The following is a 24285-nucleotide window of genomic DNA, read 5'->3' on the forward strand; positions in this document are numbered from 1 at the left end:
TTGGCTGGCAACCAGTTCAGGGTGTACTCTGCCTCCTGCCCGACGATAGCACGGATAGGCTCCAGCACGCCCGCGACCCTAGTGAGGAGAAGCGGCTCAGAAAATGGATGGATGGATGGGATTCAAATTAAACTGTCAAGCATTTCAGAAAAGCATCATCATTAAAGAAAACATAACCATAAAGAAATTCATGATGGTTGTTGTTCAGTCATCAGTCGTATTAAAAAAATAAAAAATAAAAATATTTCACAAATTCTGCCAGGGTATGTAAACTTATGAGCACAACTGCTGAGCATATATGCGGTCATACGTACCCCCGTCATATTGGAATGAAAGTGTAGGCTACACCTTTTTCATAACCTCTAGGTCGCAGTGACATATTAGAATGAAAGTGTACACCTTTCTCATCACCTCTAGTTGGCGATGGCATATTGGAATGCAAGTCTACAGCTTCTTCATAACCTCTAGATGGTGGCATACATTTATAATGTGAAAGGTTTTTTTCCCATTTCCCCCTATACCTATGTATAATGCACACTATTGACTTTTGACAATTTTTTGGGTGGAGAAATGCGCATATTACATGACAAATTACAGTAACTGTCCATCAGTCCAGGGTATACCTCTTGCCCAAAGTCAGCTGAGATCGCTGCTCACTTGAAAAGCACAGTTGTGGGCATCAAACTTGTCAAACCTCCCACAGGAATTTCCCTCCATATTTAAATGTTAATATAAAACCTTACATGGCGAGTGAAATTAACTTTGGTTCTTCTTTTCTTTCTGAACAAGCGGAACTTTCCCTTCTCCTCCGAAAGGTATGCTGCTGATGCAAAGGGCTTTATTCCCGAGCTTGTAATCCTGCTTCAATCAGCTCTTTTTTCCCTCCCTGTGTAAGGATAAGCTGGGCATTTATGTCTCTCACCGCACCCTGCTCTAATTAACATGCAGCAGATAAGCACTTGTAAGACAAAATTCATTCGTTTGACCTTCTTGGATTTACACTAAACTGTTTACGGCCACTGCAAGTTCACCAAAAGTGGAGCATTTTTCCCTGGAGTTTTCAAGACTGAGCTTTTTGATGTGTCTCCTCTTGGAGAGCGCTCATTTGGGCCGCTCGCTCCCGCTCCGGTCCTCTCACTCACCCCCTCAAATTGTCTTTTGACTTTCATTCACCAGTGTCAGTTTCTTAATTGCCCCTAATTGCTTAATTACAATTTCAAATGAACAATTCTGTAGGTCAGAGGGGGGTTGCTAATTGAAGCATCAATCACAGTAGGCGGCCTCCAGAACTTTGTTTGATTGACAGTGCATTAACCGAGTATTGTGGTATGCTTGGACATGACATTGTGGTGGGCTGTTATTTATGTGACCACGGCTTCATAACTGTCCTTCATGGGATGTTGTGAAGGAGAACTCAATCTGGGGACAAACCTGGTCAGAATTAATTGGAATTTTTCAAAATTGTTTCCACACAAGATCCATTTTTTTCTGCACGTCTTGTTCTAGGGAGCCTTGCATGCTCTGCTTACACTGGTGGCAAGATATATATTTGCTCTTCAGTGGCCTGGAACCATCATTTTGTCACCCCACGCCATAGCATAGACAACGACCTAAATATACGCTTGATATTTATGCTTGAGAAAATCTGTTTCCTGGTCACTACAGCACAGTGATGGTTTAGGGTCAAAGAACGCTAGCTATAGCAAAGAAATAACGTAAAAAGCCGAAGGCTGTCAAGGGGAGAGCTGAACTTCCAAGTAAAAGTGCAAAAAAAGCCCCTAGCGTTAAGGTGATAGTGCCACCACTGGCATCAAAGTTAGAGGAAACTACAGCCAAGCATATCTGAAATATTTGTAACTGGAAATTGGACTTAAAGGAAAAAATCAAAACTCAAACAAGAATACTTGTGTTGTACCAGGTGGTCCTCGGTTTACAACGGTCCCGACATAAAAGGTTTCGAAGTAAGGAATGTTGCTCAGTGAACGACTACTACAGTGTAATAGTTTGTGCAGTGGCGTAAGAATACAACATCACGCAGCACCTCCGTACTTGCTGTTTTTCAATCGTTTTATATCTATGGCCTATGTGTTTTTCAAACAAATATTTGCCCTAATTAAGACTTTACTATTGCATTAGCATAGGTTACTGGTAGAATATAGCGTGTTCTACCACTGAATAAGGACCATTCAGTATCACCTGCTTGTCGTCCCTCCTACGTTTCACCTTGACTAGTTCTTCTTTTTGTTCTCGCTCCTCTGCCCAGGTTGATGGGGGAGTTGGTTAGAGGTGATTATTAGGTTGACCCGTTTGGTTGAAACTACCCCCATTCGGTTTCCAGCTTTAATGGAGCTCAATCGGCTGCTGTCTCTTTTTATAGTCGCCCATCTCCCTCCCTTTTATCTCTTTGTCTCGATATATTACCTTCGCCCTGCATTTACTTCCATTGCCTCTTGCTCCTTTTTTCCCCCCTCATCCCGTTTTCTTTTCCTTCCACACTGTCCTCCCTCCTCCTTTTCTGAGCGCCTTCCCCCTGCCGCCATTCCCCTCTCTCCTCTGGGGCTCCATCCATCAGGTTGTCGGGGGCTGCTAGTGGCCGACTCCCAGCCACCATATTTCACCGCCAGCCAGCCAAGCAGCTGACAGCACAGCCACTGCCAGGAAATTGCATTGGCTGTGAGCAGAATTTCAAACGCTGGGTCGCTCTGCATCACCCGGGCCGCCCAGGAACTGCATCCCTCGCTCTCTTTCTGTCTCTCCACCGTGTCAATCTTTCTGCACGCCTCCACACATATCTCTATACTTTTTCTTTCCACGTTTGCCTTTTTGCACTTCTATTTCTTGTCTTCCCGTCTCTGCTTGGCTCCCTGCCGCCGTCTTTCTTTCTCCCCGCTCGGTTTTCCCTCCTTGTTTTCTCTGTTTTAGTTGTTCCGCCTCCCTGTCTTCTCCCCCCTTCCTCACTATCTTTCTGCCCCCTCTCTCTCGGGAAACAGGGAATAAAGTGAGTTGCTGAATGTGCAATGAGAGGTAAAGGAGGTAGAGCACAGTAGGGCATAAAACGAAGAATGGTAGAGGTGTACAAGTGTATGGGTGGCTGTGCTCCAGCTTGCACTGGTGCCCTCGTCACAAACAGTTTAAGACGCAGCTCAGTGTTTACACAGTTGAGAGCATTTGCTAGTGTATACAATAGCCGTTTAACTTACACATTAAGCTTTTCTTTCTTAGATCAGAAGAAACCTGTGTTATAATCAGGGACAAGTAGTGCATTTGGTACCTGGGTTTTCAGTGGGGACTTCACCAACTCAATCCAGTTCTTCATACCACCACTATCAGGTCTAAATTATATAAACCATCCATACTATATAAAAACTATAGCACAACAGGAAATGTTCACCTTTAAAACTGATTTTTAAGTCCCGTATATCTGAGCCGTTGGTAAGGTGGACGACTGGTTAGCACATCTGCCTCGCAGTTCTGAACACCAGGGTTCAAGTCCAGCCTCGCCTGTGTGGAGTTTGCATGTTCTCCCTGTGCCTGTGTGGGTTTTCTCCGGGTACTCCGGTTTCCTCCCACATCCCAAAAACATGCATGGTAAGTTAATTGAAGATTCTAAATTGCCTGTAGGTGTGAATGTGAGTGTGAATGGTTGTTTGTTTATATGTGCCCTGTGATTGGCTCCCGACCAGTTCAGGGTGTACCCCGCCTCTCGCCCAGAATTAGCTGGGATAGGCTCCGGCACACCCGCGACCCTGGTGCTACGGTAAATGGATGCATGGATGGTATCTCTGAGACCAATTTCTCTGTCTGTCTGTCTGGTGTAGTATTCTGGCCAAAGAAAATAACATGCAGATTATTACAGACTTGTTTTGCTCGTCGAACTTGGCTTTACTAATTTTGCTCCGATCAGGGACAGACAAATGCTGACGTTAAGACAACTTTTAAATGGTCCCATTGCTAATATAATTTTAATTATCAGCCCGCACTATTCATTCTGAAGGCTTTGGGCACATAATATTGCTATAACAGCACGTAGAGGCTGAATCTGATTGGACAAAAAGTCCAACATCCACACAAACATGGTCGAAGCAGTGCGGCTGAAAATAATTTTATGAAATGAAGGGAAGAGACTGTTGGGATGGAACAAATATTATAATTTAGCTTGTAAATGTAGGTCATCAGAGCTTCTGATAGTGTTTAGGCCTCATTATAATAATTGTCTGGATTTATGTAAATCACTGACAGTGGAGTGGTAGTAGTAGTTCAGTTCCCAATCAGTGACAGTGGGAACAGAAGAGTCAATGTCTGTCTGTTTCAAAATGTATCATGCGATTGACAGGACCAGTCCAGGGTGTAGTCTGCCATTTGCCCGAAGTCATATTGGATAGGCTACAGCAGCAGGACAAACAGTGTTGAGGATGGGTACTGATACTGTTTAATACTAATAACTATATCAAATTGCATGTTCATTAGTCCAAAGTAATGATTTGGATTCCCTCGTTTCTACAAATGATGCAATGGTTGCACTGCTTTGCCAATATTTAATTTCTCTCATAGCTCGGATTTCTCTGTGTGCCAGTTTGCCCATCGCTTTGCTCCAAATGAATGTTTTGCACACAACTCAGAGAGGACTTAAATGAAATGATATATATACACACATTCGTGATGCTCAAAGGATAATTCCTAATGGCTCCTTTGCTTCAAGCACAACTACCCAATTTCCTCAAATTGTGGTATCTGCTCTAATAGACACCGTGCCGCCATTAGTCACCGAGTGTGTCGTCCACTTGAATAAATAAACCCCACGCCTGAAATAGAGGCTTCACTCACGCGCTTGAGGTGCTTATATATGAAAACTTAAAACAGGGAACAATAAGTACCGCTTCCGACTGCACTGCATTATTAAAAGGAACCAAGAATGAAAGGACACACAAATGGAAACTGCTAATGTGAGTCAGTTTCATTCCCATTGCAACAATTCCTTGTCGGCCAATCGAAGGACAGCACTGTTTTCTAGCTCCGGCCGAATAAAGGCGTCCTCTCAAAGAGACGCCTTGCTTCAAATAAACGCCAGGTACTATTTGCAGTTGAGTAAGAAAACGTCAGTGTTCCTAATTGTCCAATTAGAAGGCATCAAATTAAGTTATATGAATAAAATACAGTATGTTGGGCAGCAATCACAAACAGGGAACTCTTCGTTAATCTTTCTTCCCATCAAATGTGCTGCATTAATTATTTTCCAACGGTAATGTTTTAAACCACACACGCAACAAAAATCATGTCTAGTACATTATCAACCATCACAACTTTATTGAATTGTGACTATCAAGCAGGTGCAGCAGTGAACATAATCGTCTACCTGAATCACTGCTCGATAGTGGTTAGCTGTTAGCCTCGCTAGCTCCCAAGTATAAACTTGGAAAGAAAGACAAACAGTGGGGAAACCACTGTTGATATCTCATGAATATATAGATATGAACATTTAAAACAATTGTACTAAATGGCTGTCCATGTGACTTGTAGTTCCTAGATACTTTTTCTGTGTTCATCTTCAGTCATGTTCCCCAGAGCCTCGAGATCCAGCCCTTCGAGCCGCAGTGTCAAAAAGTGACACTTTCTTCACCAGTGTTCACTTGCTGTTTTATTCCCCCCCCCCCCCCATCTGTTTGTGTGCGTGTCTCTCTCCCGCCTGCGTTCTGACGTCAGAGTGTTAGCTTGGAGTTCTACATCGACGTCCACGCTCACTCCACCATGTTGAACGGCTTCATGTACGGCAACGTGTTTGAAGACGAGGAACGCGTCCAGCGACAGGCCGTCTTCCCCAGGCTGCTGTGCCACAATGCGCACGACTTCTCCTTTGTGAGTCGTCACACAAACACGCACGCACACACACACAAGCACACACACACAAAAATAAACCATTTTCATTCTGTCTGTGTCAGAACTTGCTGCACAGTTGGTGCTGCTTGTACACAACAAGCAGCACCACAGCCTATCATGCACAGCATGATAGGATTTAATACCAAAAAAAATAATAATCATTTGTTGCAAAGATAACGCTGCCATTTCACCAATATTGTGATGACATGTTTCAACGATTGTATAGCAGTGTGGCAAAATATTGAAAATATTTTTTTTTTACATTCAGTATTTAATTTGTTATTATTATTGTTTAATATTCTTTATTATGCCTTTTTTTTTTTTTATTGGATTTTGAAGGTGTACCTAATTTTGTGGCTGGTGAGTGCTACAATAAGAAAAGAAAAAATACCTGGATACACTCCAGTTGGATAGAATGTAAATGTCCCTCTCTTTACACATTTCGGTATTAATTATCCCTCCATCCATCCATTTTCTGATCCGCTTATCCTCACTAGGGTCGCGGGCGCGCTGGAGCCTATCCCAGCTGTTATCGGGCAGGAGGCGGGGTACACCCTGAACTGGTTGCCAGCCAATCGCAGGGCACATACAAACAGACAACCATTCGCACTCACAGTCACGCCTACGGGCAATTTGGAATCTCCAATTAATGCATGTTTTTGGGATGTGGGAGGAAACCGGAGTACCCGGAGAAAACCCACGCAGGCACGGGGAGAACATGCAAACTCCACACAGTCGGGGCCGGGGATTGAACCCGGGTCCTCAGAACTGTGAGGCTGACGCTCTAACCAGTCGGCCACCGTGCCGCCGGTATTAATTATATGTTGTCCAATTTAAATGAGTTCAGTTGAGTATTCAGAGTAATTTTCCAAAAAGGTGTTCATTCATGAATTCTATCTTAATGAAGTGGGAAGTGAGTGTGTACAAGGCCATATATTGCTAGTGAGACATCTGGCCCTGGAGTCATCGCCCTTCTTGTGCTTTGGCCCCTCTGTCCATTCAGCACTGCCCACAATGCAGCAGCACTGCACAATCATGGCGAAGTCCCACTGGTGGCAGCCAAGTTTGCATTTCAGCAAAGCAGTGCAGCAGAGTGACAGTTAATAGAAACTTTTCTTTCTTTCTTTTTTTGCACACATGCTTCCCAAGACACCGTCGACATTGTGTAGTATAGTATAGCTGACGCCCACATACCAAACGGATTGGTTTTTTTTTATCGTCAGTTCCACTTTGTCAGAGGTATTTTTCCAACACTGTTGGTACATTTACAGAATCATAATGTCTTTCTGACAAGTTGTGTCGTTTTGTAGGAGCATGCATGAATTTCTATAATAACATATACTGTATGTGGTATCAGGACTATGCAAAACTACTATTGTTGCAGATCCAGTTGTAGGTGTAGAGCCAGGAGTTTTTATTTTGTTTGTTTGTTTTTGTTTTGGGGTAGAAAACCTTATTTCACTGATTGTCTCCTTCATTTATCGGGAAGTCGGTAACTACCACCACTGGAATAGAACATCGGGCACAACTTCATCCAGGGGCATTTTTCCTTCTTTTGTGGGTGTGCGTGTGTGTGTGTGTGTGTGTGTGTGTGCGTGTGTATGCGTGTGTGTCTGTGTGTGTAGAACACATATAATAGTTATAATAATAATATAATATAATAATAATATTTGCAACATTGTACACACATGTAGCATTTCTACAAAATAATTACCTTTTAAAATATTTTCATTTTGGGTCACTTTTGGAAAAGTCATCAAATATCAGGGTGAAATCAGAATCAGAATCAGCTTAATTTTGCCAAGTTTGTCCAAAAAAAACACACAAGGAATTTTTCTCCGGGAGTTGGAGCCGCTCTCGTACGACAACAGACAATTGGCAGAGAACACCTTTGAGACATAAAGACATTGACAAAAACAGTCACTGAGCAATAAAGGGTTGCTAGTTATCAGGTAATGTCGGTACAAGTAATGACATTTAAGTTTTTTTTCATTGCTGTCAAAATGGGTTGAATTGAACTCTAGGGTTAAGAGAAACTACTTTTCAAATGTTGTCTAAGCTTGGTTTCTGTGTATTTTTCTTTCTTTCAGTCCAGCACGTCCTTTAATCGTGACGTTGTGAAGGCCGGCACTGGCAGACGTTTCCTCGGCGGTCTCCTTGACGACACGTCCTACTGCTACACTCTGGAGGTGTCTTTTTACAGCTACATGACCTCTGGCAGCACGGCTCCCGTGGCCTACACCGAGGAGACGTGTATCCTTCTCTGTGTGTTTTTTATGCACTCCGTGTTAGTGTAGACAGCAACCATAAGGTTCCTTTTATGTCTCATAATTAGTTGTCGGTGTGTCACCAAAATGACAATGTACATGAGGCTTTGTGTGCACGTTTGCGTCAGGTCATGTGCACTCACTACAAAAGCCATGTTGCTCTTTTGTCGCCTCTTGTTGAGACAGATGCGCAGAGTTACAACAGGGATGCGATAGCTGCTTCTATTGATTTCATTCACAAAGGGGCTGTAGATTACAAGGAGGCCTGTGTAGTCAGGCTCAGGTGATGCTTTGATTGCGCTAAACAATAGAACAATGAGCCAAACAAGATTCCTGTCAAGCGCAATCGTTCAGACGCACAAACGCACATCACGGCTGCTGAAGGTCGCTGTTGTCTTAATGGACACTGATAGGAGGAGGAAGTTTTCCCTTCAGCTGACCTTCTCCAGACTGGAGTGCTCCAGAGAGCTGGCTGATGGCGCTGGGATCTTGGCGAGCGCTTTAGAGGGGAGTGATAAGAAGTCTTACATGTGATGTGTTTAAGTGTTCTTGCACATCTCCTGCAGGTGGTGGGGAGGTTGGCTGTGGGTGTAGTCCGAGTGCCCTCTAGTGCCAAGGCTGGACACTCTAGTGGCTGCATCCAATGTTCCCTTAGCAAACATTAACATCCACAGCTTAATCGACACTGTAAAAATCTGTTTAATATTGTGGTTTGCAGTGGTGTACAACTACACTGTATCATACAGAATGCTTTGTTTAATATCTTGCCCCTCTTATGTACAGTTATGACCAAAATGACCCATGCCCTTTCTGCAATTTCATTTATAAATAATAAATACATTTTGATTTGGCAAATGATTTTCTTTTAGATGTAAATGGTGTAGGAGAGTGGCTGGGCCAGGTTTGATTTAAAAAACAGACAGATAGGCCATTGATATTTGAGGTTAACAGAAAAGTTCAAATGTGCACTACACGTAACAATAATGTATATCAAATATTTTTATTTAAATTTGCAATTAATGATTCATTACCATTTTTATTGTATTATTTATATAGAGATATTATACACATATATTACACAGCACTTATTCTAATACAGTGCTGTTTTACACCATTGCAATCTACAACCATAATAATAAACATATTGTTGAGTCATTAGCATATATTAAAATAACTAATTTGCCCAATATTTTAGGAACAGCTCTCTGTATGATGCACTACTGCAAACTACAACCGCAATAATAAACATATTGTTACATGAATACTTTTTTGTTTGTTTGTTTTTTGACAGTGTCAATCAAAACTGAACATTGTTACCTCAAATCAAGCATATTTTAATTGCTGTTAGTTTGTTAAAGGATTAAGCAACAATTTCCTGGTTTCCGGCTAAAGGTAGCGATGCAGGATTTGACTAAACTTTGTTCACAAAGCAGCACTTTTTGCCATTTCATTTAATGTCTTTATAATGAGGGTAGTTGGTATTGTCGTTCATGAGTGCAGCTAATGTGGGATTGATTCCCACTTATTACCGCGTTCCCAATTGCCCGAAGACGGCTGGTATAGACTCCAGCTATGCTGTCACTCCGAACAGGATAAGCAGTGGTGGTTTTTGGGATGTGCAATATGTGCGGCTGCACGAGGCGGCATTGCTGAGTGGTGGGGAATGCTATGTTAAATGTATTTTTTTATTTATTTTTTATTTTTTGGCATCATGACTGGTAAGAGCGTCTGCCTCACAGCATTTGTATGTGTGACCGGTGATCTTCTGCGTTGTGTCGGTTTGAATAATGCTGTGACACCGGCACCTTTTTGGAGACGATCTCCGTTTATTCTGATAAAATAAATAACAGCAGAACATCCGTGTAAATTGCACTGTCCACTCGAGCTCCTACACAAAGAAAATACAGACGACGACATCGACAACCCGGAAGTCAGTTCGGCTTGTCGCAGCGTCAAGCCAGCGATCTTCAATTGCTAAAAATACAATTTCTAAATGCAACTCCCATTATGTGATAGGAAAATACATGACAATAACATTGAGACTAAAGATGCACATAATCAACAAAGAGCAACATTAGGATGGTTCAGGATTACCAACTGAATGAAATATGGTCACTCACCTCTCCCACAGGAAGACTGTACAAAAGGGCAGAGGAAAATCTTTATAGTGGAGACCACAGAAGAAGAAATTACAGAGGAGCACCGAGCTAAATACACACAGTTGACACTGGACTGGGAGGCATTTTCTTGTCAGGCAGTCACAGAGTTTCTGTAATTATATATCAACTTCATTAAACACACAGGTTACATATGGAGAATGATCACCTACCTGTGGAGTCGCCCTCTGTAGAAGAGATGAGAGGAGAGATTGTTGGTGGCTGGGTGTGCCCGGGGGGGTCTCGCACAGGGCGCCATTCAAACTAGGGACAACCACTGACGATAAGCCTTCTATAAAATGGATTGGGTGGCTGGATAAATATGACTTGCACGAGTGTACAATTTGATGCTGTTCCTGGTAGTGGTCTGGGTTTTAGTGTATGGTTGTAACAGTAGCTTGTATATCTAGGGCTTGAAGTCTTGAGGCGAGTGATTTTGGTTCTGTTCCATATTTTTATTCAAGGTCAAATTGGCAGAGATGTCCACCCCTGGTAGGTGGACTTCCTTGATCTTTTGTTGTTTTCCAGTCAAGTGTGTGTGTGTGTTCATTTATGAAAAGAGGAGGGTCACAGTGAGGAAGGGGTCACAATGAGGCAGGGTCCCGTGTGCTGGGCAAGTTGCACAGGGGGACCCGGTGCAGACTGGAGATTGGGGTCAGGCAGGTTGAAGGAACCGACCATGCCGCTTTTTCCGCCCCAGCGCTCTGCTCGATGGAGCGTACAAATCATCAACAGAGACCTTTAGCACCTCCAGCCCTCCCTCCTTCACCCCCGACACACACACACACACACCTTTCCCACTCTGACACACAATCATCTACAGACAAATCGAACACATGACAAATAAATAACAGCCACTCATACACCCACTTCACTGTCCTTCTCCAAAACTGGCCTCTAAACAGTTCTCACAGCTAAGACTTTTGGTCACAGTTTGAAAGTGATCCGCGTGTGAGCGTGTGTGCGCGGTTGCCACTCACGTCCCCCTCTCCCTTCCAGTCTGTCCTTTCCTCTCGTCTCATCACCCAGAACATAACAGCTCATTATATCATCTAGTCAAGCTGAGAATCCTCTTCTCCAAAACAGCAGGGACAACCTCTATCCTGTCTGCCTTCTCTTTGGCCTCTAATCATCCGGTACCTGTATGTGTGTCCCCGCGCGTGCGCGTCTGTGTTTGTGTGTCCTCCTACATTTACTTACATATTTAGAACCATTAGCAAAGTGAACCCATGTCTCTTGTGTCCCACCTCTGCCTACAATTTAACAAGATAAAGGAAGAATGGATGTAATTAGCATTAGAGATGCCAACATTGAAGGGTACCAGTGATGATGTTCGATGATGATCATAGAACTGGTAAGAAACATATTGGCACATAGCAGCAATGTAACACTGCGATTAGATGTCGACCAGTCCGGGGTCGGGGTTGAACCGATTTGTCGACTAATTGAGTAGTTTACTACTCCGCATCGACGTTGAAAGTCTGAAGTCGTCCAATCGCTAATCGTGTGTTTTTGGCATCTCGTCTTCCAATCGGCCAATTTACAGAAGACTTTCGACTCATCGCCACCTTTAACGCTGTGTGGAGCAGCGGAATTTCTGACCAACAAGGCAACACAGACTTTATACGTCTGTGTGGAAATAAGAGGGTGGTGGATGAAAATAGCAGTTAGCCTCGCTAGCTTCAGCTATTCCAATTGCCGCTAGGTTTAAAAGATTTATACCTGCAGGACTGCGGGAATGGTGGTGAGAAACGAGGTCTGCGGTGTGAAGTGAAACTCCATCTTTGACCCAAAAATGTTATGTCTAATAATACGCAGTCGACAACTGTGTGATGACAAGAACCTTATTCATGTCACAACATGCAGCACAATCACATTTGTGTTGTGATGTTGGTGCACTGTGTCTTAACACACGTCGCAGTACAGCATATGTACTGCGACTTACTACTTACTATGCTAAAAGCGTGTGGAAATTTACCAAGTTTTTTTTTTTACCAAAAAATGAGACCGATAGCACGGTCACTAACAAAATATCCAAGTCCGTCATGAAATACAAATAGCTAAATGCTTCCTTAATTTTTGGGAGCCTGGTTATGACACAAGATCAGACTTGGCGGTTCATTGAAGAGAAAAACGTGCAGGGCTCCCACTGATTGCAACAACTACCTTCAGCGTAATGTGAGTTGTATTTTCAAACATTTGTTTTTATTTGTTTCCATGCCAGTCTGTCAAAATATGTCTTTACGTGAAACCGGCCCGTGGCAGAAAAAAGGTTGGGGACTGCTGTTCTGTGCTGAAAAAAAGTATCAATGACAGTCATTGGTTAATAACCTTTGACTTGCCTTTCATCACATTCTAGTCGACCATAAAAAAATCTTCATTCATTCAACCCCTCGTCCAGAGTGTACCGTGCCTCTCACCCAGTCAGCTGGGGTAGCACATCCGTGACCCTAATGAGGACACGCGATATAGAAAATGGATGCCTGGATGGAATTTGCGATGGGCAGCACAGAAGATCCAGTGATTTGCATGTCTCCGTCACAGTTCTGAGGTTCGGGGTTCGAATCTTGGCTCCGGCCCTCCTGTTTGGAGTTTGCATGTTCTCACCGTGCTTGTGTGGGTTTTCTCCAGGTACTCGGTCTTTCCCCTAGATTCCCCCCCAAAAATGCATGTTAGGTTCATTTGAGACTACTCTGTGCCGTGTACAGGCTTGGGGAGTAACGGAATACATCTGCCGGCGTTACGTATTCAGAATACAAAAAAAGATTTAACTGTAATCCAGTACAGTTACGTGGGCTAGGCTCCCGTTTACCTGCGACCCGAATGAGGACGAATGGAGAAGAAAATTGATGTGAAAATTGTGGTTGAAAGGCTATGGGACCTTGTTGTCGTTGTTCATGTGAACACGTTTATGCATCATGTGAAGATTTTTTTACCTTGAAGACTTTGCCAAACTTTAAAGTACATTCAAGCTCTAACTCCTCCGTGGAAGATTTTAATAGTGTTGTCCTCGCCGGGGACTGTGTGTTTGCCTCTGGATCTGCACAAACACACACACTCATTGTCAGCTGACACTCAGACGTGCGCCGCACAACAGTGGAAAGCCATGAAATAGGAGAGCTGCCACTGGAACGCACTATGCATCAGTGCACCTGACACCCAGCGGAGGGGCTGTGACAGGTATGCAAATGATATAGCTTGGAGGCAAATATGCTTCGCTTCCACACATCACACACATCATCTCACGCAGACACGCACCAGTGGGTGCGCGGCCTCACACGTGCTAATGCACACGCACACAGCTGATTGCGCAAGAATTGTTGGATGTAAGCAATGACAGTGTTGCACGAAATCCTGAAACTGTCCGCTCGGTCGTCACGGTTGGACATGATGACGTGGAGAGGAGAGACTCAGGGAAGGTTTGTGGAGACCTGCCCACTCATTCAAAATGAAGGCGGTGCTGGGAGACGTCGACATGAAAGCATGGAGAGGAGTCAGTGAGTCAGTGAGCCGGAAGTGTCTGCTGACGTGTGATCAGTGCCAATGGCGCTGAAAGCAGCTTGTCACATCCGCCAGAGGGGGCAAAAGTACTCACGCGCTGTACTCAAGTAGAAGTCAAAAAAATACTCTTGTAGTTCTGATTCAGTAAAAAAAAAAAAAAAAAGAAAAGTACACAGTCTGCAATGTACATAAAGGTCAGATAACAAAGATGTTATGGGGTCAGTTAAAATTCATATTTGCACTGTTTATATGTTACATGCATATAATTTCTAGCAAGTTTTCAACCATAGTTTAGCTAAAAATGAGTTTTTTATGACGCATATTGAGACATACCCGAAGCTCAAGACACCGGGGTGTGGTTACTCTATCCACCGCTAGGGCTACCAGAAATGACGTTGCGATTGACAAACAGCGCGCTACACACTATACGCAATGGCGAGCGACGTGTTGGAATATGTGGAGGAGGAGGATTTCGAGGTACACCCAACTGAACTTGGCATTGTCAAAGCGTACATGTTTGAGGAAGGCGATCAGACAGTGACGACGACGAGCAGCCAAGTAGTAGCTGTACAACAGAAAAAGAGAGAACTTATACAAATTTGTAATATGTTTTTAACAAGGAAAATATCACTCGATAATATTATGCTCCATAAAAAATTTTTTAAAAAACAGTAATGACAATCAAATACAATGTAAAGAATTACTGTAAGTTTTTGCCACATTTTTGCTTTAATTCAATGGACCTTGTGCTGCTCCTTCTTGTGTGTGCTCATTGACCACATGGGGGCAGTATAACACAGACATGCATAAACATGGAGCCGGTCAAAACTCCTCATTAAGCCGCAGAATTAGTCTTTCTTCGCAGTGGATAAAGAGTAGACGCCTGTGGAAATTGTTTTATTATCTATATACATATGTTGCGCCACTGTTTATGTTCAAATATGCGTTGCTTAACACCAATGCTGTTCGTTAGCCGGTCTGTGTTTTTTTTGTTGTTGTTTGTTTGCATGAATTTAAACAGACTTACCTAAAGCAAAGCTTTGTGGTTGTTGTATAGACACGAAATGTAATTATCTTACACTTCGTGTATTTGATGTTTAGTTTGACAGTACACTTCAACTGGGAGGGGCAATAAGCAGCTTGAAGCTTCTTTTCTGAACAATTGCTCACCATCTGCCAAATTAATGCTTGTTGTAAAGTGAGTTGAGTTCGTTGCTACTATACAGCACTCAAATCGCAAATGTTTGCCCACAAGTCCAAGCAAAAAAATAATCCGAATGACAGCTCGTATCTCGAAAAAGTCAAGTCACTTGTATCTCAAGGCACCACTGTATGTGCAATACCTGTTTTGATTTATTATTATTTATTTAAAAAAAAAAACTTATTTGCAAACAAAAATGTTACCTCTATTTTGGACACAGCTTTGCTGCAAGCCAAATTCTGACATTATAATCAGGACTGAATTGATAACTTTGATCTTGCATGCGCAAAACAAAACCTCATTCCAAAAATGCTGACTTAGCTAATGATGAAAACTAAAAAAAAAAAAATAAATACACCTTACTGGTATGTTTTTTTTCAAATTAGACCCAACATTTCTGAATGCCAGAAGCTGGTGTTGTTTAGGCTGCAGGATCTCAATCAATCAATCAATCAATCAATCAATCAATTAATCAATCAGTCAGTCAAGATCTCAACCGCAGAATGACTTTACCTCTCTCTATTTGTCTTTTTTACATCATGTCATCATCCATGGAGTTTGAAAAATGTAACAAGCCTATTTTGACAAACTAACAAATAGAAAGTATGGATATCTCTTTTCAAAGCTTCCGAATAAAAGTAAAAAATGAGAAAAGTACATGCTCAAGTAAATTACACATACCTGAGAAATCTACTGAATTGCAGTAACAAAGTAATTGTAATTCGTTAACTTCCCACCACTGATCCCCGCTTGTGTTAGGTTTTGTGGTGATTGTTTTTGAGACCCATGTATTTCATTCTTAAACATCTTTATTCTTTTCGTGAACAGTTAGTTCATTGACCTGCATCCACATAGACGAGAAAAAAAATTCTAGGCAAAGGTTTTATGCCACTACTATCATTGTTGTTTTGTGACCTTTTTTAAAGCAGTCATTTTGACATGGTAAAAAAAAAAAAAAAAAAAAAAAAGGAAACAGTAGGGCAGCAGAGAGGTTTTTTTATAGCATCAATGGATGTGTCCACCCCTCAGAATTATTTTACTGCTCGTCTGTTGCTGATAACAAAAGACACACACGCATGCACGCAAACACATGCACACACATTGGCAAATCTGGTTGTGCCCCGGGAGAGGTCCGTGAGCAAAGAGCTTATGATTTTGGTTGTGTCCATTCGTTTGTATGAAAACTATTTTTTTCCCCACAAAACCTAATAACTAAATAAAAGGAAGTTAAGTGCCACATATTATGTGGATATGTTGTTTTTACAAATAAAATAATTATTATTATTGAGTCTTATCTGTGTGTTAAAATTCATAATTTCACTTCCAGTAATTCTGTGAGAGAAATTAAAGTGTTCTTTTTTGTTAGACATTAATAGGTCAGCATTTATCATTGTCTCGTTCATGGACATTACTTCCACCTACGGGAAACAGGTGTTGAACCTTGTCGGAGGTCTCTTCTGCTCTGCTTATTTTTTATTTTTTTTTAAAGTTTGATATTCAGAAAGAACTCCACTCCTCCGCTGTCATTTTTACTTCTTCACAACAGGAGGTATTAAAAAATAATATTAATAAAGACCTGTGTTCTTCTTCAAATGCATCATCCCCTGAGCTGCTATTACTTGGGGGCCCCCTAGTGCCATTATAGGACTTATTCATTGTTTCAGTTTCTAATATCTTCTTTGAAGTAACTGTCATCACGTTACTTTAAAGGAGATATATTATGCTTGTTTTCCACAGTTTAAAAACATTTCCCAGGTGTCTTAATAGCATGTTTATGATATGATTCAGTCAAAAATACACCCAGGATCATTGCCCACTGGGTGTGTTCAGTGTGCTATTTATTGTCTTTCTTAAATCAGCCCGCGGGCTGCCTATCGTGCGCATAGCTGGGCTGGGGGACTTTGCACAGTGTGGGGAGTCGGTCCCGGTCTACCCCGGTTGTGGTGGTCTCTGGTGAGGCCTATGTGGTTGTGGGCTGTGGTGCCTCTCGGTGTGGGTGGCTCTCACAGGTTGTCTTTCCTCGCCTAGGATCCTCAGTGCCTTGCCATGTCTCAGTACTATTCGTCAGTAGGTGCTGTCTTTTTGTGTGAAAAGTGTGATAGTAATCAAATTTCATTGATTGAGTGATTGATTGATCAGCGAGTTGCATTTTTGCGCACAAGTGTGTAACAGTGGCTTTCAAGTGTCTGCTGCGGCTTGCTTCAGAGCCAAATGTGTGTGTGTGTGTGTGGGTGGGGGGCAGAAGAAACAATAAAAGCCAGAATTACTACACTGCGCTAATCTACACTCAATCATAACAACTTGGACAACATGCAATGTGTTTTTATACCTGTATGTTTATGCAACATCTGATACATCTAGGTTTTAAGTATTTTTAGGCAATGATAAAAGCATTTTAACTGGTAGAGAAAGCAGTTCATAATATGGGCTCTATTTTCATGACCGGTTAAATCAGGCGTGGCGTAACTTTTGGTTCGACCAGGGTTTCGTAATTTGGCAGACGCGCACACGTCGTATTTAGTCGAGGGCCGTCTGCGCCGTTGTGGGAGTGAACACAGCTGACTTCATCCGCTGCCAATCGAAGCAGCTGCTCTCATTCCCTGGCTCAATAAGTCTCGCATGGAGACATCTCTGTGCAGCACAGCGATCCGTGCGTGACTGGAGGATTGTCACTGCTCTTGGCCGGTGTGGCAACAGAAAATTGATTAAATACAGTATGAGGTCCAGCTAAAAGATTTACTTGGGCCAACCCTCAAGAGACCCAAACATGTTTCCCCTTTAAAATATGCATACAGTATTTGATACAGAAAAAAACCAGGAGTAATGCACGGCCACCCAAAAAGGTTTACAGTTGCCTATATCAATAAACTGAAAAATACTACAAGCCCACAAAACAGTTTAATATCAATTGAAACGCATTTTACATCGTTACCCTTGAAAATAAATGACATACAGATGCTTTTATTTTTCCAAAAAAAATGAAGCGGAAGTGTGCATGTAATTGCGGTGAAGACTGTCGTAGCTCCTCCTCCTAAACTTAGCTCCTCCCTACCATACAAAGCTGGTCTCTCAGGACTGCTTTTCACTGGCTTTAACACCATTTTGTGGCATCTTAGTGCATTTCATAAAGAACAAAAAAAACATGGTGTAGGCAAAATATTCCGTGAAAATCTACGAAAAGGTGAATTAGCGAGCAGGTAGGTAGTAGTAGTGAACTGTAAATAGGCCGGGGAACACTGTGCAGAGAACCCCCGCATAGTCGCGGTTCGGCATTCGCTAATTTGCCTTTCTGCAGATTTTCTTTCTGTAACCTGTTCTCCATTATTTACTGAAATATTCACCTATTCGCTGTTTTTGTGCTCATGCCAAAGCAATAACGGAGTTGCGTTGGCGCCATCTGGTGGCACTTTGCTGCCAAGGAGCTGTTGAAATGAGTTGAAGAGTTTCATTTAAACAAAAGTAGTCCTTGTGATATCTATAGACAATTACATTATAGTGTAAACCTTTTTAGGGGGGCGTCTATTAGTCACAGATTTTCGCAGTTGGTCTTTGTCCTTATTGCCAGTGAATAGCGGGGTTCACTGTTTTCAGTTGAACTCTTGATTGATACTCAAAGTTTGGGGCTCAAGTTTGTACCTTTCACTTGCCTGATGCCTTTCAGTCTGGTAAATTTCCAATTGAGGACAAAGTTGGCCTTTTCTGTAATCGCTTTTGCTGACGAGCCTCTTAATTAGTCGTCTTGCGTGTTTACTGCGGTGACAGCAACTCTCAGTGGCCTTCATTGATGCCTCGGCTGTCCCTTCCCTTGTCCCCGTGTTAAATCCCGTCCGACCAGGACGGCGTTCTCCTTGTTCCTTATTCGTCCTACCACGGGGGGCCGTGTCGTCCATCCGTCACCTTGTCTGTCTGTCTGCCAGGAGCAGGCGTTGGGGACGTGATGGCGAAAGCCGCTAAATGCCGTGCTGACAGTAAATAGCTGCGGTAAACAAGTCGCGATGTCCCCGCCGCTCTTGTCTGGCTCATCAGCACACAAGCTGGCACACGCCCTTGAGCCATGACAATGACCCGCTATTGATTAAACACGACGCCGAAGAATACACCTCAGGGGCAGGCGGCCTTCTCACCAGTCACGACATTAGGTACACCTGCACATTACAATGACATCTAACACAAATGCTGCAACAAAAGTTCTGTTTTTACAACCATAATAATGCTCAGTTTGAGGTGTTACTTTAACAATACGTTTAAGTAGAACTGTACTGCAGCATACTAACAGATGTTTCTAATATTTGTGTTTACCTCATTTAACACCCCCGTTACGTTCGTTAGATGTTGAATGTAAAGAAATTAAACAGTTTTGCCACATATTTTGCTTCAATTCAATGGACCTTGTGCTGCTCCTTCTGGTGTGCGCATCTTAGCACCCCCAGGTGGCTACGAATATTAGTATAATACAGACAGACGGATACACGAAGGTCTCTATTAGTCGCTCTCCGTAGAGCATAAAGAATATATGCATGTGAGTATTGTTATATTATCTGCCTGCATGTGTTGCTCCACTGTTAGTGTTCAAATATTTGTTGGTTAAAGGTATTTTGCATCGTTTGTTAGCATTAAACTAAATGGACATATCTCAGGCAAAGCTTTGTGGTTGGTTTAAACTCACATCGTGTATTTCTCTTTGTTGTATGTTTAGTTGGACAGTAAACATCAAGTGGCGTGGCATTAAACAGCTTGAGCCTTTTTTTTCTTTTTTTCTTTTTTGGAAGAATTGTTCACTGTCTGCCAAACTGCTGCTTGTTATTTCGTGAGTTGAATTGAGTTCACTGCCACCATGTAACGCTTGTGTCTCAAATTTCTTCTCGCAAGTCAATGGAAAACAGTTGCGCAAACGCCGTCTTGTATCGATAAAAACTTGTAAGTCGCGGTCACTCGTAGGCACCGCTGCATAAAAAACAATTGTTTATAGAAAAAATAAAAAATAAACATACACAATTGTAGTGGGAGTGCCTACGGTGAACCGCAATATTGTGAAGAAACTCTACATAAACATTGTTTATAGCTCATCATTAAATTTATTACCATTTTATCATGCCTTGGGCGACCTTTTTTTTTAGATTCAGGGACCATCCCGGGTTCAGGAAGAGATAAATAATCAATAATGTTGTTTAATTGATTTAACCCCTCATGGTAGGTTTATTTCTCAGGACCAGCAATAATGAAGCTGGTCATTTTGACCTGGGCCATGTTTAATTTTCCGTAACTGTCAGAAACAATCAAAATCCCAATAAGGTTTATATGTCAGAATTAACTCAATTACTAACCATTTCGAGCAATATTTTAATCATGTTTCAAGGAGTATGATTCACACGTTCTTCATTAAATGCACATTAAAACACTTCAAATATGTTAAATGAATCATGGTCATTGTATTGTACTGAATCTGTTGACTGCACTTTTTCAGCCAAAGAAGAAATTTCATACCACTTTTTTTTTTTTTAAACGGGTCAATTTGATCCCCAAAAATATTATTGTATTAGTCCTGGCACTGTGCATTGTTCTCTCATCTCACCGTCCTTCATATGTCTCTCTCTGTCTGTCCTTTTGCTTATGTGTGAGCTTCGACATCAGTTTTTCCTCACCCACCAAAGTTGTGGCCCACCGATTGCGTTCAGGTTCACACACACGTCATCGCTTCCTGATCCAGATCGTGTGGTGTCCCCCACCCCAAATAGCCAAGCAGCAGTCAGGGCATCCTCTGTGCCTCCAAATATTCATCCCCTTCTGTACCCTCCACCTCACACCCACGCACATAGAGGAGGAAGTTCTCCTTCAGAAGCTGACCGTCCATCACGAAACCTCCTGTAATGGACGGTGAGTCGTGACAATCCAAGCTGAGTGGCCATCTGCTCACAGTGGGGTCCGCGAGATATTTTTGTCGCCGAGCTTGCCTGGCGAAAAAAGTTGGGACTGACGCCCAGTTCTGCTGATGGAAAAAAATATGTGTGGAAAGGTGTTAAAGGAGGAGGGAGCACGAAAAACTTTTCTGAGGTCACAATGAACATCAAGGATATGTGATTAATAATGTGTCTGTTCTGTTCTGTACAAGATACTTTATACTGTGCAAAAAGGCTTTGCAAGAATGGCCATAAATTGTATCACTAAAGTGTCACAGGAACAAAGCCGAACTTTTAAATGAAAAAGAAAGTGGAGTGTCACATTGGAGTACAATGGTTCCTTTACTTACAAGTGACCCGACTTGTGAGTTTTTCAGGATGCGAGCCATCGCTCAGCTGATTTTTTTGCTTTGACTTGCCTAACCCAAGCAGCAGTTTGGCAGATAGTGAGCAATTCTTCCAAAAAGACACTTCAAGCAGTTTAATGTTCTCATGCTTAAACCAACCACACAACTTTGCCTTAGGAGATTCATATGCTGACACACAGTGCAAAATGCCATAGACAGGCTGACGAATAATAATAATAATAATAATAATGTTATAACCCTTTACACAAGGGATATTTGGACACAAATGGTGCAGCCACCCATGTAAACAGGCACTATAACAATACTCTCAGGCATAGATTGCTTGTCATCTGTGAAAAATGACTAATATTACCGCAGGTTACAGGAGTTTATAGCGTTTGAGACAATCTTCATGTATGCATGTATTATACTGCACCCTGGTGGCCAAGGAGCTGCACAATTATTAAATCGTGAAGCACAAAAGGTTTAATATTTTTTTACATTCTATGTAATTATGTTATTTCTGTATATTTTTATTACAATTGTGGTCATGGAGCGAATTAAACCTTTCAGTGCACCACTTTAGGAATAACAGAGTAACAGAGTTTGGATCGGGGTCGTTTATTTTTATTTTTGTACTGAAGCTTTTGCACATTTTTACCTAGTTTTAAGACCTAATTATTCAACTTTAGATTTGCTTTTTTAACCATTTTATTTCATATATTATTTGCTTGACATTTTTTTTTTTACAATTTAATTTGATATAGCTACTATAAGTGACTTTATTTGTTCTTGCACTTTATTGATATACTTGCGCTACAAATTGTTCCAGGATTTTACTGTTGTAGATTTTTTTAAAACAGAAATGATTAACCAGATGACACTTTTACAGTAAAGCCACAGTATACAGGTTTATTTTTGTTACTTTTACTATGCCTTGATGGTATCCAACATCCGAAAAAATGCTTTATCACTTGGAATGTTGTGTTGAGAGTACATGGAGATCACACTGCACATACTTGGATGTTGGACAGCAATAATATGGACATCGGATGTATTTAGTTCCAGCTCGAATAATAACAAAATGCAAGTCTTCTAATTGCACAAGCAGGTTTTCATGGGCCAATATTCACATTTATCATTGAAGCGTCATATGTCACACCATTGGCTCACATCAGTGGGGTAAAACATCTTTGGACATGCAGGTCATTCTGGTTAAACAAATGTAAAACTGACCAGCCCAAAATCTATATCCGTATGCCGGCTGTTTCGATCAAATACAACGCAGACAGACAGATGATCCGACAGATGTCACCAACAAGGTAAGGAGACAAACGATGTCCCCGCATAGCTCCATCATGTAGTAGCGTGATGAGGAATGGACATAGCGAAACATCAATGACCCTCAAGATAAACTGACCTGTGTTTTAGATTTGTCTGGTGACCACGTGCAATGTGTAAGGAGGATAATGGGAGTTTGGCTAGAGAGGCGGCCTCGCCTCAGGTGAAATGCACGGTGTGTTACGGATATTGTCCTTACTTATCTGCGTTCTCTCCATCCTCTCTGTCTGCATGATTGGGGACATGTTTGTGTTTGCGTGCTTCACTACTTCTTCATTATCTCAACCTGATTGCCATCATTACGTGGCCCACAAGCCTAATGATCCCAGACTGAGCAACAACACTCCTTGGCCCTCAGCCTTTTTAAGAAAAGCAAAGCAGTTATTGATATTTTTTTTTTCGAATGTATTGAGGGATGGTGATGTGTGCGCTCACCCATGAATTCAAAGTAGGTCTCAGCATATAAGTAATTGCTTATGTTTGATTCATAGCGCTATCATATAGTTAGCTTTTGCGTCGCTTAATCCTGGATGAGGTACGTTGTTTCTTGAGGATTTACGCCACTCCCTTATTGATTGTAGCTCACAATGTATTAGACAAAGGTTTCAGGCGGTCTGAAATCTATGCAGAGATGCGCTGCTTTGGATATACACACAATTTCCAACAGATGGCACCCTGCTGAAAAAAAAGTGCTTTTGTCATGCAAATGTGAATTGTTAATTCATATTCACTTTTGGGTAAGAATCACAAAGACAAAGGAGTCATTGCACACACACTTAGTGGCCAAGTGACATCACCAACTAGTAGCCTGGCATGCATGTTACAGTGTTTGCGCTTTTTGCTTGTCTCTGTTTCCAAGGATGGTTTGTTATCTGTAATCCAATGTTTTAGAGTTTTAAAAAAATTAAGATGAATGAATGCTTCCCATTTTTCACTCGGTGCATATCGTGTGTCGTGTCTTCCTGGTCCTCTAGTGTGACGCACACCCTCTTTTTCAACCCTCTCGCCTCAGGCCGGAGGCTACGGAGAATCCTGTGCAGGACCACCAGGCTGTGGAACAGCCTCTTTGCGGGAAGCTGTTGGACAGTTAAGATCGAACATTGCTCTGTAGCCCCAAAATCAGCCCCCCGCCCATGCCTATTCATCCCTGAACGAGGTACACTTTTTTTCTTTTTTAAATTCAAATGACCCTGTAAATGTCATGTCCAATTCAAGCCTATTGCATTTGTATTTCTGCTGCATCCAAACTATTGCTGCATTTGCATCTTTGCACACACTCACATCTGTAGACAAGTATTTTATCTGTTTCACCTTATTTTATCTTAGTTTAGTGTTCTAGTTATATTTCACAAGTCTCTGGGTTTATTGCATTAAGCTGGGACCTTGGGTTTCATATTTTGTGTCATCCATCCATCCATTTTCTGTACCGCTTTATCCTCACAAGGGTGTGTAATAAATTATTTGAATCCTTCATTGTACATGTGACAAACCTTTAGGTTTTAGATAAATGTTTCCATAGATACACGCAAAGCCAGAAAAAAAGGCCTTAACTCTAGGTTGTCAGACATGAGGCTGGGCATGAATGTAGCTCGGACCTTCCTGGATTACTACAAACTCAATAACCTCATCAAAGACAGTGTGCTAAGTCACCTTCAAAGGTAAATTACTGTCCCTAATAAGATTTATTTTCCTTCCACCTCG

The 24285-nt window shown here is 41.9% G+C and overlaps 1 protein-coding gene across 1 annotated transcript in view; it reads left to right on the plus strand.

The window, feature by feature from the left end:
• The window catches only part of agbl4 (AGBL carboxypeptidase 4), a 354108-nt gene that overhangs the window by 329679 nt on the left and 144 nt on the right, over positions 1-24285 (plus strand). The window contains exons 11-13 of the mRNA XM_061683038.1: positions 5701-5853; positions 7965-8127; positions 24149-24242. Coding sequence (XP_061539022.1) covers positions 5701-5853; positions 7965-8127; positions 24149-24242 — 410 coding nt within the window. The remainder of the gene's footprint in view (positions 1-5700; positions 5854-7964; positions 8128-24148; positions 24243-24285) is intronic.

The sequence above is a fragment of the Phycodurus eques genome, chromosome 8 (genome assembly GCF_024500275.1).
Source record: "Phycodurus eques isolate BA_2022a chromosome 8, UOR_Pequ_1.1, whole genome shotgun sequence".
NCBI lineage: Eukaryota > Metazoa > Chordata > Actinopteri > Syngnathiformes > Syngnathidae > Phycodurus > Phycodurus eques.